This window comes from Sorex fumeus, unplaced genomic scaffold (assembly GCF_029834395.1).
Source record: "Sorex fumeus unplaced genomic scaffold, SorFum_2.1 ptg000079l, whole genome shotgun sequence".
Taxonomy (NCBI): Eukaryota; Metazoa; Chordata; class Mammalia; order Eulipotyphla; family Soricidae; genus Sorex; species Sorex fumeus.
Genome location: NW_026606136.1, coordinates 3,738,692 through 3,757,871, shown reverse-complemented (window position 1 = coordinate 3,757,871; position 19,180 = coordinate 3,738,692). Strand labels below are relative to the sequence as shown.

General features: G+C 38.9%; 1 protein-coding gene across 1 annotated transcript in view; it reads left to right on the top strand.

Moving 5' to 3' along the window:
• UHRF2 (ubiquitin like with PHD and ring finger domains 2) overlaps nt 1–19,180 on the top strand; it is an 87,552-nt gene that overhangs the window by 14,426 nt on the left and 53,946 nt on the right. Inside the window, exon 3 of the mRNA XM_056130574.1 lies at nt 17–276. Within this exon, the coding sequence (XP_055986549.1) occupies nt 17–276 (260 nt within the window). The remainder of the gene's footprint in view (nt 1–16; nt 277–19,180) is intronic.

Below are 19,180 nucleotides of genomic sequence, written 5' to 3'. Positions count from 1 at the left end.
TTTAAACTTTTTTTAGGTAAATGAATTGGTGGATGCCAGAGATGTCGGCCTTGGTGCTTGGTTTGAAGCACATATACATAGTGTTACTAGAGCTTCTGATGGACATTCACGTGGCAAAACTCCACTGAAGAATGGCAGTTCTTGTAAAAGGACTAATGGAAATGTAAATCTTAATTCCAAAGAAAACACAAATAAATTGGACAGTGTGCCCTCTACGTCTAATTCAGACTCTGTTGCTGCTGATGAAGACGTTATTTATCATATCGAGTATGATGAGTAAGTGCTCATGCTGTTGAGGACTTCATGTTTTTGTGTCATAGTCTTCCTGGAGGAGTCATGTAGGGGTTATATTCAGTCTGTCTTATCTTTTGTTTGGTTGGTTTTAAAATAAGGGTTTCCTAGTATTCAGTCAACTCTGGCTCCTAAGTAGATTCTTTTTTTAATATCCTCATATCTAACTTAATTTATGATGTAATGGTTTCTTTTTCAGAGTTTTTTGATACCATGTAATGTAATTAGAGTGAGGTTAAAATACTATTTATATTTTTTGGTTATGGGGGCATACTCAGTGTTATTTAGGGATTACTCCTGATTCTACTCTCAGGAATCACTCCTGGCAGTTTCTGGGGACCATATGGGATGCTGGGGATTGACCTCGATCAGCTGCATGAAGGAAAGCGGCTGTCCTATTGCTCCAGACCCTGAAATACTTCTTAAATGGCTTATTGAGATAATGCTAGAGACAGTTTATTTAAAGGATTAAATTTAACTTTTGTCAATTTGTGGAATTGTACATTATCACAAATTAAGTTTAGAGCATTTTATCTTCCCAGAAATAAACCCCATTTTCATTATCAGTCACTCTTAATTCCCTCTTTTTCTAATTGATAAAATTTTATTAGATTTTTCTTTTTTTTTTTTTTACTGAAAAGGGAAAACTTGTCTTGGAGAATCTAGGTTTTAATTCAAAATTATTTTTAAACTTATCCTAAAAATTGATGCTGAAATGTTAGAATTATTGGGACAAATTAGTCTTTTCAGTATATTGAATGAATATCTGTTAACACTCTAGTAGTATCTTATACTATGTATAGAAAACATGCAATTGAGATTTTCATAACACCTGAAAAGGTTGAAATTAGGTCCCTGTAATTTTCAATGCGTAGGGTTATGGTCTGTTCATATGGCTTATTTAAGTGAACCAGTGCACTACTTTTTTTGGTTTTGGTTGCTTATTTTTATGCCCTACCGAGTGGTGTGCAGGGCTTACTCCTGGCTTTGTGCTTAGGGATCATTCCTGGTGGGGCCCAGGGAACTAAATGGGGTGCTGAGGACCAAACCCCTGTTGAGTACCTGCAAAGCAGACATCCCTCTCACTGTACTACCTTTCTGGCCTGTGCTATTCTTTTTTCAAAAAACCCGTGTAGATGGTTTTAGAATCAAAAACTAAAATGAATAAAGATCTGGGGAATTAATCTATACTGCATTCCCTAAAACGTATTTTTTCTCTCACTAACCCTTTTGGCTTGAGAAATACAACATGGGTGAGTAATGCCAGAAACAATCCATGCACATGTAATTTTGAATTAATGTTTGGTCACTATATGTTGAAAAATGCTCTACTATTGCCAAATTTTTATGACGCTCGCTTTCAATTACATGACACATATGGGATCAAACCCGCAGTGTAGGAAAATTAGGGTCTAGACCAGTGTTCCCCAAAATGGGCGATAATGCTCTCTTCCCCCCAGAAGGAACACTATAGTAATGGGGGTTGGGGGAGGGTGATTGAGACATTTGGTGTAATGGGTGGGGCTCTTTGTTCCCTTGAAAAATGGTACTATTTCCAAAGTAGTGCTCAGTAATTTATTTTGAGATGGCATCAGTTTGCCAAATAATAATTTTATATATATGCTGTCAACAAGTAGAATTTTTGGTATGTTTTGAGTTTTGCTTCTCAAGAGAATTGAAGAAATACATAAAAACACTACTGTGAGTCTATTTTGGCTAATAAAGGGTAATTTTGTACAGTACAAAAATACTGTACATGGGCTGGAGATATAGCACAGTGGGTAGGGCGTTTGCCTTGCACGCGGTCGACCCAGGTTTGATTCCCAGCATCCCATATGGTCCCATGCGCACCGCCAGGAGTAACTCCTGAGTGCAGAGCCAGGAGTAACTGCTGTGCATCGCCAGGTGTGACCCAAAAAGAAAAAAAAAAACACAAAAACTGTAAATGTAACAGAACACAGAAATGGAACCCAGGTGTCCTGCATGCAAAGCATGCCCTCATACTGTTCAACTATTTCACCAGCTGGATGTTTTGAACTGTTGCTTCTGAATGAGCAAGCTTATTAAAGTTTTATCATTTTAAGTGCTCTTGAAGTTAATTTTGAAAGAAGATTTTGAGAGATAGGCCCGAATTTGATATTAGAGCAAACATCAGAGTACCTTATACTTTGTTTATTATTATTTTTTAAATGGAGGAATTTGTCTTAATAAGAATGAATGTTAACAAAGGGAACTCTAAGTCAACATGGATCAGAAGACTGAAAATTACTTGCCTTAAATTATTTAGCATGATAGAATTAAGTGTATCAGTACTGTAATTTTAAGAGATGATAGCTGAATATTTTGTGGGGCAAAAAAGCTAAGCTGTAAAAGTGATTCACATATTTTTAAAGAGAAAAGAGCTGTATAATATAAGTAGGTGAGCGACAAGAGGTCCAAGTACGAGACTGGTATAAGCACCTAGAAAGAACCATGACCTCATATGAATTTGATAACAAAATTCTGTTAAAATGTTATTCCTTTTGGCTGTTAGAAAACTTGGGAAATAGTACAATACTTGTTGATTTTTGTTTTGTTTCTAGTTTGGGGACTACACCTGGCATTGCGCAGGGCATATTCCTGGCTCTGTGCTCAGGGATCACTCCTGGAGAGCTCCTGGGACTGTATGGGGTGCCAGGAAACGAGCCCAGCTAATGGCTACATGCAAAGTCAGGGCCCTACCCTCTTTCGTCAGCCCCTGTACTTGTTCATTTGAATGTCTCAGGATGGCGGAAAGTCCTAGGATGGTGGAAGAGGATATATTGAAGAGAACATGCAGAATTGTGGAAATTAACAGTAGTAATAGATTTTATTGAGGATTAATCTCTGGATTAAAATCTCTGAATTTTAAAAAAAATATATTGTTACGTTAAATTTGTTTTGAAACTTTTACCAGGAACCACAATTTATTAATTGTTACATATGAAAGATAGATTTATTTTTAATTTTTATTATTTGCAATGGGGCTGGAGCGATAGCACAGCGGTAGGGCGTTTGCCTTGCGTGCAGCCAGCGTGGCTGGGCGGGGTTTGATTCCTCCACCCCTCTTGGAGAGCCTGGGAAGCTACCGAGAGTATCTCGCCCGCATGGCAAAGCCTGACAAGCTACCCATGATGAACAATGGGAGGACAGTGTGTGTTTGTTTGTTTGTTTGTATTATTTGCAATGGAGGCTTAGGAAGGCACACCAACAATGTTTGGGGCTACTCCCAGCTCTGTGCTCAATTGATTACCATCAGTAGTGCTCAAGGGACCATGTGATGCTGGAGATCAAACCTCAGACCTCCTGCATAGAGAGCATGTGCTCCAGCCCTCTGGGCTAGTTCTGTGGCCTGATCTGTTTGTAACAAACAAATGGATCTAATTTTTACTCTGAAATAAGCTGTTTAATTTTCTGTTTTATCTTCTGTTAATCATTAGATTTTTAGTATATTACTTATAGAGCACTGTAGCACTGTCCCGGCCAACCCAGGTTTGGTTCCTCCTCTCCTTGGAGAGCCCGGCAAGCTACCAAGAGTATCTCGCCCGCATGGCAAAGCCTGACAAGCTACCCATGATGTATTCGATATGCCAAACACAGTAACAACAAGTATCACAATGGAGACGTTTCTGGGCCCGCTCGAGCAAATCGATGAACAGCGGGAGGACAGTGCTATAGACAGTGCTAATCTCTGGATGAGTCCATAGAATATGGGACTTTCAGATAGTTTCAGATAGTAAAAATGGTTTCTCGGAAGGTGTTTGTAGAACAGGTTGAGTGATACTACAATTGTACGAGGCCAGTTATTTTCTAGTTACAATACAGTTTTTGGTACTCAGGGCTAGTCCTGGTGGAGCTGTGAATGGAACCTGGGTTAATGGCGTGCAAGACAGCACCTGATCATCCTATACTAGCTCTTCAGCCCCATAATATGGATTTTTACTCTCTGAAGATAGAGGATGGTTTGCTTTGAAAGTAGCCAGTAAATAAGAATTGGCCATCTTGCATTTTGAAATAGAACTTTGTGACAGAATTTATGAAGTTAGAATAGTGGGATTAGATTATCTGAAACTTCTGTATAAATTTTTTGGAGAGAGAGGGGCACACACCTCAGGGTTTAGTCCTGCCTCTGCACTCAGGAATCACTCCTGACAGGGTTCAGGAACCATATTGGATGCTGGGGATCAAGGCAGGGTTTGCTTCATCTTAAGGCAAGTCCCGTACTGGCTCTGGCCAGTATTGCTCTGGCCCCAAATTCCACATAATTTTTACTTCCAGTTCAGTTCAGAATTCCTCAGTTTTTTTGTACTTGAAGTGCTTAAGGGGGCTCTCCATCTCCTTCCATGTGATATTTTCCTTCATTTCTTCCCTAAAGTTAAGTTGAAAAGTAATCTGCTCATTTGGCAAAACTGTGCAACAGTTCTATCTCCTTATCTCTGTATTCTGCAACTTAAACGAATTCTCATTTAACCAAGATAGGGAGGTACTATATATGAGACTAAGGAACCTTTTCTCTAGTTGTTTTGGAATATGTAATGTCAATTAAAAAATATTGCTGCTTAAGAGCTATTTTTATAATCACCTGCGATCTGGTATGTTATTAATCTATGTGTAATGATTGGTGTCAGATTTATATTAAGAATGTTATCTAATCTCCCCCCCCCCCCAAAAAAAAGAAAGCTAAATCTGGTAGATTTTATTCTGCAGTATAAATCATTTCCCCTAATTGTTTTTCTTTTTTCACTGATATCAATTAAAGATAAATATACTGAAGCCAGAGAGAAAAGGCTCTTGTCTCAAGTGCTGCTGACCTGGGTTTGATTACCCAGTACCACATATTGTCCCTGAAACACTACCAGAAGGACTGATCCCTGGGAGTAGGAATAAGCCATGACTGAGGACAGCCATGTGTGATCCCATTTCCAACCCCCTCCCCAGATAATAAAGATACACATATTGCAAACACATAAAAAAATAGGTTAAGACTCACATTTAATTGTCTTGTGTTTTTCTGTTTGTAAGAGAGGTATCTTGATGGAAATAGTAATTAAAATTTTCTCTAGGAACAAAATCCCAGAATCAGATGGCTTCATCAGCTTATTTCATAAAACTTACAAAGAAAATACTGCTGCTGAACTCTTCAAAAAACTTAGAGGCCAGGAACATAGTCTAGGAGGTCATTAGTAGCCTCATCCCCAGACCAGAAAAGTACAGTGCACAAAGAGACCAATAAAAATAAAACTGCAAACCAATATTTCTGATTACATAGATGCATAAGTCCTCAACACAATTTTGGTCAATCTAACAATACGTTTAGATTATCATGATACTTGGATTCATTCCAGGAATACAAATGATAGTTCAGCATTTGTAATATATCATAGCAACAAATCAAAATCTTATTACAAAATATGTACCTTGATAAAGCTTTTTCTTGTTTGTTTATTTTTGGGTTTTTTTGTGGGGGGGGGGGCACAGCTGACTGCTCAGGGCTAACTCCTAGCTCCGTGCTCAGGGACATGGTGGTGCTTGGGGGACGTATCACATATTGAGTGCCAGGGATTGAACCCAAGTTGGCTGCATGCAAGGCAAATGCCCTACCTGCTTTACTATCTCTGGACTCTAAAAAAATTTTTTTTAATTATGGTTTTTGGGCCACACTGGGAATTGCTGGGGATTGCTCTGGGAGCTGCCTGGGAGACTGTGTGGTACCTGAAATTGAATATGGGCCTCCTTGCTGGCAAAGCATGCACACTAACCCATAGAGCTGTGTTTCCCACCTCTCAGCATCCTTTTGTGGTAGCACAGTAATTGTGACTAGAAAAAACATACCTCAGCATGATTAGGGCTATATATAATAAACCCTCCACTAAGATAAGGATGGTGGAAATTGAAAATTTTTTTTTAAAAAAATGTATGAACAAGACAAGATATCCACTCAGCACTTCTCTCCAACTCCAACATGGTTCTAGAAGTCCTAGCCAGAGTAGTTAGGTGAGGAAAAAATCCAGTTTGGAAAATAAGGCTATTGCGGTTTGTGAGCAACATGAAAGTATACATAGAATACCCTGGACTCCACAAAAAAAAAGCTATTAGCAGTAATGAGTTCAGTAAAACGTCAGGATACAAAATCAATATATAGAAATATTTTCTACATGCAAACATAGAATTAAAATTATGGAAACCATCCCATTTACAATTGCATCAAAAAAATAAAGTACTTGGTGAAAGAACTATATACTGAAAATGAGGTATATTGACACAAATGGAAAGACAGCATGTTCATGAATTGGAAGTATACTGGTAAAGTGGCCGCAGTATAACCACTTATAAACCAATCTATAGATTGAACATAATCCCTGTCAAAAGACCATTCACTTTTTTTTCCCCAAGGAAATAGAATAGGTAAAAAATTTGTATAGGGGGATGGAGTGATAGTACAGCAAGTAGGGCGTTTGCCTTGCACACGGCCGACCCGGGTTCGAGTCCCAGCATCCCATATGGTTCCCTGAGCACCACCAGGAGTAATTCCTGAGTGCAAAGCCAGGAGTAACCCCTGAGCATCATCGAGTGTGACCCAAAAAGAAAAAATGAATAAATAAATAAAATTTGTATAGGATAGTGAAAACAAAAACACTCCTGAAAGAGAAGGATAGAAGAAAAGTGCTCTCTGACTTCAAATTGTTGCAGAACAATGCAGTTAAAATAGTCTATATTGGAATAAAAACACATCAGTGGAATAGGAAAGAAATACTAGAAATAAATCCCTATTTATAAGCATCTAATCTACAATAAAGGAGAGTGTCCATAAAATGAAAAACCTTTTCAAAAATGGTCTTGGAAAAAATGGAGAGCCACATGCAAAACAAAAATTGAAATCACTAGCACCATATATAAAAAAATCAACTCAAGGGACCAGAGCGATAGTACAGCAGGTAGGTTGTTTGCCTTGCACGTGGCCTACCTGGGTTTGATCCCCGGCATCCCGTATGGTTCCCCAAACACTGCCAGGAGTAATTCCTGAGTGCAGAGCCAGGAGTAAGTCCTGAGCATTGCTGGGTGTGACCCCCCCAAAAAAAAGCAAAAAAAAAAAACAACTTGGCATTAGGCCTGAAACTATCAGGTACACAGGAGAAAACCTGGTTGAGATACACCGTAGCACCCCAACATCAGTTATATTTTGGAGACTTCTTTAGTAAAAGAAATTAGTTAAAAATAATTGAGTCTGCATTGGATTAATAATATTTTACACAGCAAATAGACCTTCTATAAAAACAAAAGACAACCTTGCCAATTGGGAGGATGTGTTTGCACATCATATGTCAACAGGTGGATGTCCAAAATACATAAAGAACTACACAACTTACTAATAATAGTTTGTAAATCACAGTGCCCAAAATTAAGGGAAAAAACTGCACAAATTGAAAACAAAAAGCAAGATCTGAAGAGGCAGTACTCCTAAGAAGACATGCAAGTTATCCACATATACATTAAAGAGAACTGGTCAACATCATTAGGAAAATGCAAATTAGAGTTAATTGCTCCACACCTCTGAAAATGGCGTATATAAAAAAACATCAGAGGTCAGATAATACAGAGGGTAGGGCCTTGTGCATGGTGAACCTAGGTTCCATCTCCAATGCTCCATATGGTCCCTAAACTTCTGGGCTTGATCCCTGAACAAAAGCAAAAAAAAAAAAAAAGGCAGGAAATAAATATTGTTGAAAACATGGAGAAAATTGAACTGATATATGGTTAGGTGGGAATAAATTGGTGTCATTGTGGAAAACAGTAGTGAGGTTACTTAGAAACAAAAACAGAAAGCAGGGCATGAGGCTTTAAGTGGTAGAGTGTATGCCCCACACATGTGATACCCTGTGTTTGATCCGCCACGCTGAGTGGTCCAGCGTATACTGCCTGGTATATATTTTGGGCTCTAAACCACCCTCCCCCACCCCCATCCCTATATACGCACTTGAACACACACACCACCATTGGATGTGGACCAGAGCAGTAATAACAGCAAAGGGGGAAAAATGCAATGACAAGGCAGTACTATTCTAAGTATTTATCTGAAGATAATAATTTGGAAGAATGTTTCCATTCCTATGTTAATAACAGCATTATTCACAATAGCTAAAACACCGGTTTAAGTGCCCATCAACAAACTGCTTGTTAAAGAAGCTGGGGTTATATGTTCTGAATGGAACTCTACCATTTAAAAAGATGTAATCAGAGCTAGAGAGAATATTGCAGGAGGTAAGGCACTTGCCTTGCATCCATCCAATCCTGGATTGATCCTGTGCACTGCATGCTATCCACCAGTCAGGTGTTGCCCCAAAAGAACGATGAAATCATGCCTTTGGAAACGGAATAAATAAAATTTAAGGTAGCTGTGCTGAGTGAAATTAGGAAGTTAAAGATACTTGCAGCATAGTTTCACATAAGCAAAAACTATAAACAATGGTGGTTTCTGAGATAATGGGAGAGGGTAGCGGAAAGGATGGGTAGAGAGGACTTTTTGGTGGTGGATAGGACTGGAGTTTTGAGGGTGGGCACATTGAGTCTAAAAAGAGGTGTAAAATGTTAGCCTTAAATTTGTTTTTAATGATATTTGTAAACATCTAAAGAAACCTTTATTTTGCTTGTAAACTTAATTATTCACATATTCCTACAAATACATGAAGGAAATACGGAGTTAACATTTTTTCTGATTGCTATTCTATTGCTATTGGGCTGGAGTGATAGCACAGTGGTAGGCATTTGCCTTGCTTGCTGCTGGCCTGGCCGACCTGGGTTCGATTCCTCCGCCCCTCACTGAGAGCTCGGCAAGCTACCGAGAGTATCTCGCCTGCACGGCAAAGCCTGGTAAGCTCCCCGTGATGTATTCAGTATGCCAAACACAGTAACAACAAGTCTCACAATGGAGATGTTACTGGGCCTGCTCGAGCAAAACGATGAACAATGGGAGGACAGTTCATTCTATATGTCTCATCTTTTGTGAACTTTGTCTTAGGAGGACCATGTACTTATAGAACTTAACCAACCTAGCAATTACTTGGTGAGCAAGAATTGGTATTAGGAATCTTAAATTTAGACGAGAGATTTATATTCCAAGGAACTAAGCCCTCAGAATTTTGGGGGCAAGTGGCACAACCCACTGTACTCAAGGCTTAACACTTGTCTCTGCACTCAACAGTCACTCTTAGCAAGGCTTAGGGGACTGTATGTGGTGCCAGGTATCAGACCTGGGTCAGTTGTACCCAAGCACTGTATTTAGTGCAAGGCAAGCACTATACCCACTGTACTCTCTGGACTCAGGAGTTTATAATTACCTTGTTAGCACACACAAGGTATTAATATAACTACCTTTGTTCCCCTCAATATTGTAAGAAAGATTATTGTAGAGACATTATGCCGGACTGGAAAGTTATTTTCAACAACAAAAAAGCACAAGGGAAAGAAAGGAAGGGGTCTTGAGTGAACAAATTTGTTAAGATAATGTACAGTATTTTTCTGAAAAAGACACAAAGTCATTAAAAGGGCAAGAGAATGTTAGATTTCATTTTGGAAATGTGTACTAGGTGCTTTTGTAGCTTTCTAAAATTTCTTTTTATTTCCATCAGTTATCCTTTCTGTATTTAAGACAGGAATTGTTTTGCATCCTTTGAGGGCCCTGCACATCTGTATTTCTAGAGTTGTGACTGCAGACTTGTGAGAATAAAGTTAGGGGCTGCTATGAAGAACCCTGCAGTTGACTAAGGAGCCAGAAATCAAGTTGGAGAAGGACAATAATTTCTTTAGAGTTTCTAGTAAGTAAACATTGTGCAGGGCATAGCTTATGTGCAGGTTATTTTTTTTATTTGATGTTTGGGCCACACAGCAGTACTCAGGAGTTATTCCTGGCTCTAAACTCAGGAATCATTCTTGGTCATGGTTGGGGGATCATATCAGATGCCAGGGATTGAACCCAAGTTGACCACATGCAAGGGAGGCACTGTCTGTCCTATGTAAGCACATCTGTTCAGCTTATGTGCAGTTTAGGTGATGGTAAGTCTTCTAGGCTAGGCAATGAGCTAACTTCTTAAATGGATTTTCATGTGATATCTGTAACTACTTTGTTATTAATTTCCTTATGAAGAGACCAAGGAATGATCATATAACTTGGCAAAGGTCGACTCTATTAAATGGTCTAAACTCCAGCACCTAAATGTTAAACAGTATGCAAAATTGCCACTTAGCTTAAACATGGTGCTTGTCTGTTGGTAATAACTTGTACTACTGTAACCTTTAGAAGTTAACCATTTAATGACCAATATTTTAAGACTGCCTGGATTTAAAGCAGAAAGCACAAATAGAACTTATATTGCGGTTAAACATAATTATGTAAGCAACTGATACCACTTTTACTGGATATAACCTTTACTATATCACTTGGCTGCTTTATCTGGAGGGGCACTAAATCCTTACCTTTCTTTTTAAAAAAATACCCATTTTCTGTGAATTTGGAATAGATTGATTTATTTTAGATTAGTTCTCAACCCTGGCCACATATTAGATGTCTAGGAAACTCTTTTAAAAATAATGGCTTTGGTGCAGGAGTGAGTACAAAAGTTAAGGTGCTTACCTATGGTCCTGATTTGAATCTCACACTGCGCATAGTGTCATCACCACCATCTTCCAGTTTTGCCAGTTGCAGGGGTGGGGTTGGGGGTGGGGGCAAAAAAAATCAACAAGAGAACTAAAGCAAAAATAATAGTTTGGTGTAATTACATCAGACTAAAAAATACCTCTACAGAGCAAAAAGATGAGGGGTTGAAGGGGATACTATAGAAATTAAGGTACTGGCTTTGTATTGGGCCAGTCCCAGTTCAATCCAGGTCATTGGATGGTTCTCCTGAGCAATGCTGGTTATGGCCTCCAAAACATGAAAAGGTATCCTACTGAATGGATGAAGATATTTATATACCCTACATCTCTCAAGGCTAATCTTTAAGATATATAAATTCAAAGCTCATCAACCCCAATAGTAACAAAAAATGAGGGAAAAGGGGGGGGGGGGAACAGTGAAGGGGGGGGAACAGTGAAGAAAAGGAATTTAACCAAAAAGAAATAATCCAGGTAAAGAGGAAATGCAAATCAAAACCATAATGAAATAGCACCTCACACCTGTGGAAATGGCCTACATCAAAATGACTAGAAACAAGTTTTGGCAGAAATATAAAGAGAAAGGAGCCCCATACACTCTCGGTTGGAATATTAAATGGGCTCGGTGTCTATGGAGAACAGTCTGCAAAGTTTTCAAAATAGTAGATACACCATGTGATCCAGCAATTTCACACTTAGGTTTCTAAAGAACACAAAAGCCCTAATTGAAAAAGATAAAATAGTAGGGCGGAGGAGGTACAGGTTGAAGGGGCTTGCCTCACATGTAACCAATCCAGGTTCAATCCCAGACATCCTATATAATCCCCCCAAGCCCTGCCAGGAGTGATCCCTGAGCATCTCCGACTGTTGTAACCCCCTTGCCCCCTCCAAAAAACCCTTCCTGGACAAAAAAAAAAAATAGCTATGTTCATTGCACACTTCTTATAAGAGCCCAAATCTGGGAGCAACCAAAGTGCCCAAAGGCATGAGTAAGTAAAGAAGTTGCAGCCTATCTACACAATAGAAAACTGCTCAGCCAGAAGATAAAATCTTGCCTCTTGCAACAACTTGGATGAAACCAGAGAGAACCTTTTAACCATTTAAAAGTGTGTGTAAGGATTCAGCATATGTCTAGGTTTGTTGATAATAGAAATCAGGAGAAAGACAAATAGTGCATAGTCTTGTATAGGCGTTTGGGATCAGACCACTGAACTGATGAGGGGGTGGGTGGATTTGGGTAATATTTCAGCAGACTGTGGTGGTGGAGTGATATTAGTATTTTGGTGGTTTTAGCATGGTAACATTAAGGAGAAGTGTGGAAATACCCTTAAAACATGCAACTGTAACTCAATACTACCTCACTAAAAATAAATACAAATAACAGTGCTTGGAGATCTACTTTTAGAACGTTCATCTGATTGACCTAAAGGATCTCTAAGTTTTGGTGTTTTCAGAAGTTTCCTGTGATTCTATTGTATCCGTGATTGAGAACAGTGGTCCTAGACCAGTGTTCCTAAAAGTATTGTCTTTTGGGCAAGAACATCAGAATGACTTGTTAGAAATGCAAATTTTTGGACCCACTCCAGATTTAATGAATCAATCTCTGGGAATTGGTCCAGCATTTGTTTTCTTAACTTCTCATAGTGATTCTGATGAGCTTTCGAGTTTCTGAATCACTCATTGTCTTTGGCCCAGCCTTATGAGTTGCTATCCAGTAACTGTTACTAAAGAGCGTTAAAAGTGTGTATAAAGGTTTTAGCATATGTCTAGGTTTGTTGGTATTTTCCCCCAACATGGACAAAATTATTAGCGTTAAAAAGATGTTTTAAAGAAAATTATTTTAGGGACAGAGAGGTTACTCAGTAGGCTAAGATTAGCATGTTTGGCATGCAGGAGGCCTCGTCCATCTCTGACAACAAACACTACAGGTCTCCCAGTACCACTGGTGAAGCCCAAAACCACACAAAATTTTCAAACTAAAGAATCTAAATATAAATTTAATTGAGAGACCATTTTCTACTGGGTAGTATTTACTTCATGAAATGCAGTCTATTATGTTGATGGGAAATTTATTATGTATTGTGTTACAGGGGGTGGCCAGAGGGGTGTTCCCGAGTATTATTCTGAATCTTGGGGGCCACTCATGGCAATACTTGGCCTAGCTGTGCTAGTTGAATGCTCAGGCCCAAGGATGCAGTGCTGCTTGGGTCCAGTGATACTGAGGTCCTTGAGGCTACCCCAGCAGTGCTAAGGGACAATGTGGTGCTGAGGGTGGAACCCAGGGACTCTACATGTCAAACATAAGGTCCATCCCTTTGAATACTCTCTCTAGCTGTATATTGGTAAATTCCTGAATAGGGGAAAATATTCGCGGATAGTTGAATATTTTGAGATCTTGCTTGAGTTTTATATCCTGAGTCTTTTTTTTTTTCAATTTGACATAGGGTTGAATAGATCTTAGGTTTTCCCATAATAACTTGTAACTGAAGATTCAGCATATACTTTATATTATTATTATTATTATCTCTATTTTGATTTTTGGGACACCCAACAGTTCTCAGGAATTATTCCTGGTTCTATGCCCGGGGTCACTCATGGTGGACTTGGGAATTCTATGGGGTGCTGGGAATTGAACCCAGGTTGACTGTGTGCGAGGCAAGCACCGTACTAATTGTACTATCTCTCTGTTCCCAGAAATCTGTACCTTTAGGTAATTTTCAGGCCACCAAAGAAGATGAAGCTGGGAAGGCTGTTGTTGGTGATTTACTTTCTTTAATTGCTATGTTGTATTTAGTGTTGTGTTTAGTGACCTCAGTTAGAGGTCTTGATTTGTTTAATGTCTTTTTTTTGGGGGGGCTGGGAATCTAACCACCCCCCCATAGGCCACATGCAAGGCCCTACCCCACCCCACTGTGCTATTACTCCAACCCTTTGATTTGTAAATTTTAGCTGAGTTCAATATAGAGAAAAGTTGACTAGAAAACACCCAATAATTTAAACAGAAAGTCATTATATATAAAGAAGGAAAAGTGCATGTGAAAGTAGTCACTTTCGTTTTTGTCTCATGTGACTGAATAATTGCCGACTTAGGCAAAGTTGAAATTCTTAAAAACAAGTAAATGATTGCTAACAGTTTTCATAATGACAGGAAAATTACTCTGATTTTCCATGCGCTGTAATGTTCACAGAACATTAAAATAGAAATGTTAGTTTACTTTAGAAAAAGATTCTTTTTGTTTTGACTCCCTAGTTAATTATTTGAAGGTACCTCAAATAAGAATAATGGTTTAATCCTCTTTTTAATTAAGTAATTATGCAAAATAACCCTATGTGCCAAACACTATGTAAATATTTCACCTGGATTATCTCATGTAATCAAGATTTTTTTTAAAAAAATATTTTATGTGTGATACAACTGCGAGGTTTTGAAATTTAAGTAACTTATCTATTGTTGACTATTGGCTAGTGTAAGTTAGGAAACCTGGATTCAGAAAAGCACATTATTGTAACTTTTACTATACTGTCTTTATTTGTTGACAGAAGTGTGTTTATAAAATAATCTAAAGTGATTGTAGCAAAAAGCATTTATATAATTTAAAAGATTTCTATCATCTTTCCAGTTACAGTGCTTTCACAGAACAGATACTATAAACCACAGGTCATTTACTTATCCATAAATATCTGTTTGAGAATAAATAACTTATTAGTAAAGGAAATTTAATTGAAATAGGTTAAAATGCTTTTAACAATGTCATTCCTTTACTTAGTACTTTGAAGGAATTTAATACCAGGCTATAATTAAAAGTGTGATTGGCATATGTCTTAAGATTGCTCCCAGCGTTGCATCAGATTGTTCAAGCTGTTGCCACACCATAGTGCTTGCCTTTGGCTAGAGTTAATTTTGTCATTGAAAATAGAGGTCAGTTAGGAAATCCTAAATTAGGCCCAGTTATGTTTAAGAAAGTTGTTTTCCCTCCCTTACTGCTGTTGTTGCAGTGACTTGTGGCTACGTGTGGTTATGGTGTCTGCACATTTTAGTTGTGTGTTTACTCAGAGTCATATATGAGGTTGTGGTGCTCACTAAGCACACATGATTGCTGCTTGCTACAGTGCTCACACATTTCTTTTGCCAGTTTTGATGCTCTCTGAGGGGGAGGGGAGGGGAAATCATATCCCTTCACCCCTTTTAGTTGTGCTCACATAACTAACACCTAGCCATATGCAGTCGGAGAGCAACTTGCAGTGCCGGGCGGGGTCTCCGGTGGTAGAGCTGCCGGGATTTGACTATGCATGCAGTAGCCCTGCACTTAAAAGAAAAAGTTTTAGGCCTCTATTTCCTGGGCTCTCAAGTGGCATGATTAAAGATTTTTTTAATAGAATGTTAAAACTGTTTATGAGTGTGTTATAATAGCCTTATTTCCTTCATCCACCCTTCCCTTTCTTCCTTCCCTCCCTCCCCACCCTCTTTCCTTGAAGGTTTGCAAACTGCATGTTGCTAGTTGAGTCTTCTGTGTTACTGCTTGTGTTCACTAAGCTTAGTTGGCTTCTATGCTTCTTTCCTGTCTAATCCAGTGTGCTCCTACTGGGCTGTCAGCATTGTGGAATTTGGAGCTATTGCACAGTGCATGCAGTCAGTATTTATGACTTGCATAGCATCTCAAGTGCATGATCAAGTGAGGGTGGACGAAATTAGGTCTGTGACTTTATACATTGCTCTTCTGTTGTGTTGTTAGATCAAGTGATCTGACTTTAGAAAACTGACTATAAGCATCAGTTGATTTCATCTTTTCAGATTATGTTACCCCTCTACATTAGTATTTCTTAGAAAGATGGCCAACAGTACTGTAAATAGTATTCAACATATTAAATGTTGAAAATGCATAATCGTGATTGACACCAAGTCCTACTTCTACATATTGTGTGATTGGTGTGTCTGGGATAAGAGCTCATGTGGGCACCCGAGAGGTATATATACTTTAAGTGATTCTCTAAGAGGCTTTGTAGTTAAGACATTAGAAAAAAAACTTGGTTTAAATTATGCTTTGGTTTTCTCAGAATTTTTTGTTTTGCTGTACTCTTGGAATTTTAATATTTTTATCTACCAACATTTTTAAAAATGTTTTAAAAAATTTTATTAGTGAGACACCATGAGGTACAGTTGTAGACTTACAAATTTTTGTGCTTGGGTTTCAATTATACAATGATCAAATACCCATCCCTGCATCGTTGCCCATTTTCCACCACCATGGGTCCCAGTATCCCTCCCACCCGCCATCCCACCCTGCCTCTTGGCAGGGCATTCCCTTTTGTTCACTCTCTCCTCTTGGGTGTTGTGGTTTGCAAAAGAGGCAATGGGTGACAATCATGTTTGGTCTATGGTCTACTTTCAGCATGCTTCTCCCATCTTGGGAGGATACTCCCAACACCCTTTATTTGTTGTTCCCTTCTCTATCTGAGCTCCCTTTTCCCCTAGGATGTGTGGTTGGCCTCCAAGCCATGGAGCAAACCTCCTGGTACTAATCCCGGACACTCTTGGGTGTTTGTCTCCTGTTTTGTTACTTTATGTTCCCCAGATGAATGCAATCTTTCTATGTCTATCCCTCTTTTTCTGACTCATTTTGCTTAGTATGATACTTTCCATGTAGTACCACTTGTAAGTAAATTTCATGACTTCATTTTTCCTAACAGCTACATAGTACTCCATTCATCTACAAACATTTTAATCTATGTTCTTTTCCTAATAAACTTGAGATGGACCCAGGAATAATAGAATTAAACTTTCTGCTCTTTATTTTTTGATAAAGCATAATTGTTTTGGTAAATATTCTTAACTAGTATGAATTTGACATACCATTTTTTAAACCTAGTTACTGTTTCTGCTGTTATCAGACCATACTTATATATCGTTAATGTGTTCTACAATGAGATTTTCTTTTCCATGTTGTTTATCAAGTCCTGTTGAAACAGTTTGAAATAAGTTATTCTTGCCTCTGAGTAAACATTTAAAGTTTGAAATCTAGTGTTATTTAGTAGAATAAGTAATGCTTTTTTTTGGGGGGAGGCGTGTGGTATATTAGAGATTTGATAAACCAGTGCATGCCTTCAGCATAATGTCCTCATTTAAGTGCATTAACCTTAAGAAGCAACGATTTGAAGAAATAAGTGTAATACTCCTTTGCTTCATACGTTTAGAAAAATTTTGGGTGTGGAGGTAGGGTCGTGCTACACCCAGCAGTGCTCAGGGGTCCTTCTTGGTTGAGAAATTGTGTGTGGGACCATAGAATGCCAGAATCAAACCCAGAGAGTTCCAGCATTCAATGTATGAGCTCTGCCTCTTTGAACCACCTCACTTGCCAAAAAAGAAGGTTGTTTTTTTTTTTTAATTTTTTTTTTTGTGAGCACATCTGACAGTGTTCAGTTTACTATAGCAAGCTTGGTACTTGCGATGCTCTGGGAACCATATTGTGGCTGGGGTTAATTGAATTTAATTCCTCAGGGTTTTCTATGTAATCAATGATTACCTTATACGCCAGTTTAAAACTTGGTTATTGCTAAGATGTCACATAGTTAAGAATAATCAAAAGAGCATGTGCTCTGAAAAATAGCTGTGAGAGACATATAGGGAGTATTGGGAGCAATGAAAAAGCTGAAAACTGGGGCCAGAGTAATAGTAGAATGGGTAGGGTACTTGTCTTGTCTGTGATTGACCTGTGTTCATACCAGCACCGCATGTGGTCCTTTGAACCTGCCAAGAGTGATCCCTTAACACAGAACCAGGACTAAACCCTGAGTACCACCAGAGGTCCAAAAACAAAAAAACAAGCAAAAAGTCGAAAATTTCAGCTATGAATGTTTAAAGATTATCTGAAAATAATTTGACATCAAAGTGATTTGAAGCTCTGAAGGATGTATATGACTAACTAGAATAATTTCTTTTATGCTGCTATAAGAATAATACTTTCAAGTTCTGAGAACAGGAGATCATATTGTGCTAGAGAAATAATAACTTATTTTCTCTTTCACATTTAAGGGTTGCTCTTTGATTCAATGAGGACATAATAGACATTGAATTGTTCTAAATCTGTGTTCAGTTCTTTGGGCTATTCTTGAGACCTGGTTTAAAAGTCATTAAAGTGTGTCCAGTACTTCCCAAAATGTTTCATTCTCCTGCAGTGTAATTTCTGAGAGAAGTTGATAATTGCTTAGATTAATTTGCAGTGACTATCTTCAGCACAAACGTGGGGGGGGGGGCGGAGTGATAGTTTATGAAAACGTATTAGGGACTGCCTATAATCCGGATTTTTCCAAGTATTACTATTGTAATTGAGCTGGCTATAGGTGTTTTTGTTGTTGAATTAATCTTCAAAAGGTTTTTAAAGAAATTATACTGCATTGAATTCTGTGTTCCTATGTAACAAGATTAAAGACGGAAGGAAACGAAGCAGATCAGAGATTCCTTGACAGGGAAGAGGTGGCCCCTCCCCATGATGCCAGGGGCTACTCCTGGCTCTGCATTCAGGAATCACTCCTAGTGGTGCTCAAGGAACCATATGGAATGCCATACCCTGGTTGCAAGCGCCTTGTCTGCTGTGCTATCACTCCAGCTCCCAGAGATCTTTTTATTGTGGGAACTGCAACTTGAAGGTGCTCAGGCCACAAGCAAAGGAAGGTGATTGGGGAACAGTCACTTGGGTCATACTTGGAAGTGCTGGGAAGGGTGGAGACATGATAGTATAGGGTTAAACCCAGGAGCTCTACTAAGCAAGGCATGGGTTTCTACCACTTGAGCCACATTCATGGCTCCAAGGCGATTTTTTAAAAAATTTTTATTAGTGAAACACCTGAGGTACAGTTGTAGACTTACAAATTTTTGTGCTTGGGTTTCAAGTGATCGAGTATCCATCCCTCCACCAGTGCACATTTTCCACCATCACTGATCCCAGTATCCCTCCCACCCCCCATCCCCCCATCCCACCCTGCCTCTGTGGCAGGGCATTCCCTTTTGTTCTCTCTCTTCTTTTGGGTGGTGTGGTTTGCAAAAGAGGCATTGAGTGGCAATCATGTTCGGTCTATAGTCTACTTTCAGCATGCATCTCCCATCCTGGGAGGATCCTCCCAATGCCCTTTATTTGGTGCTCCCTTCTCTATCTGAGCTGCCTTTTCCCCTGGCATGCGTGGATGGCCTGCAAACCATGGAGTGAACCTCCTGGTACTTATCTCAGCT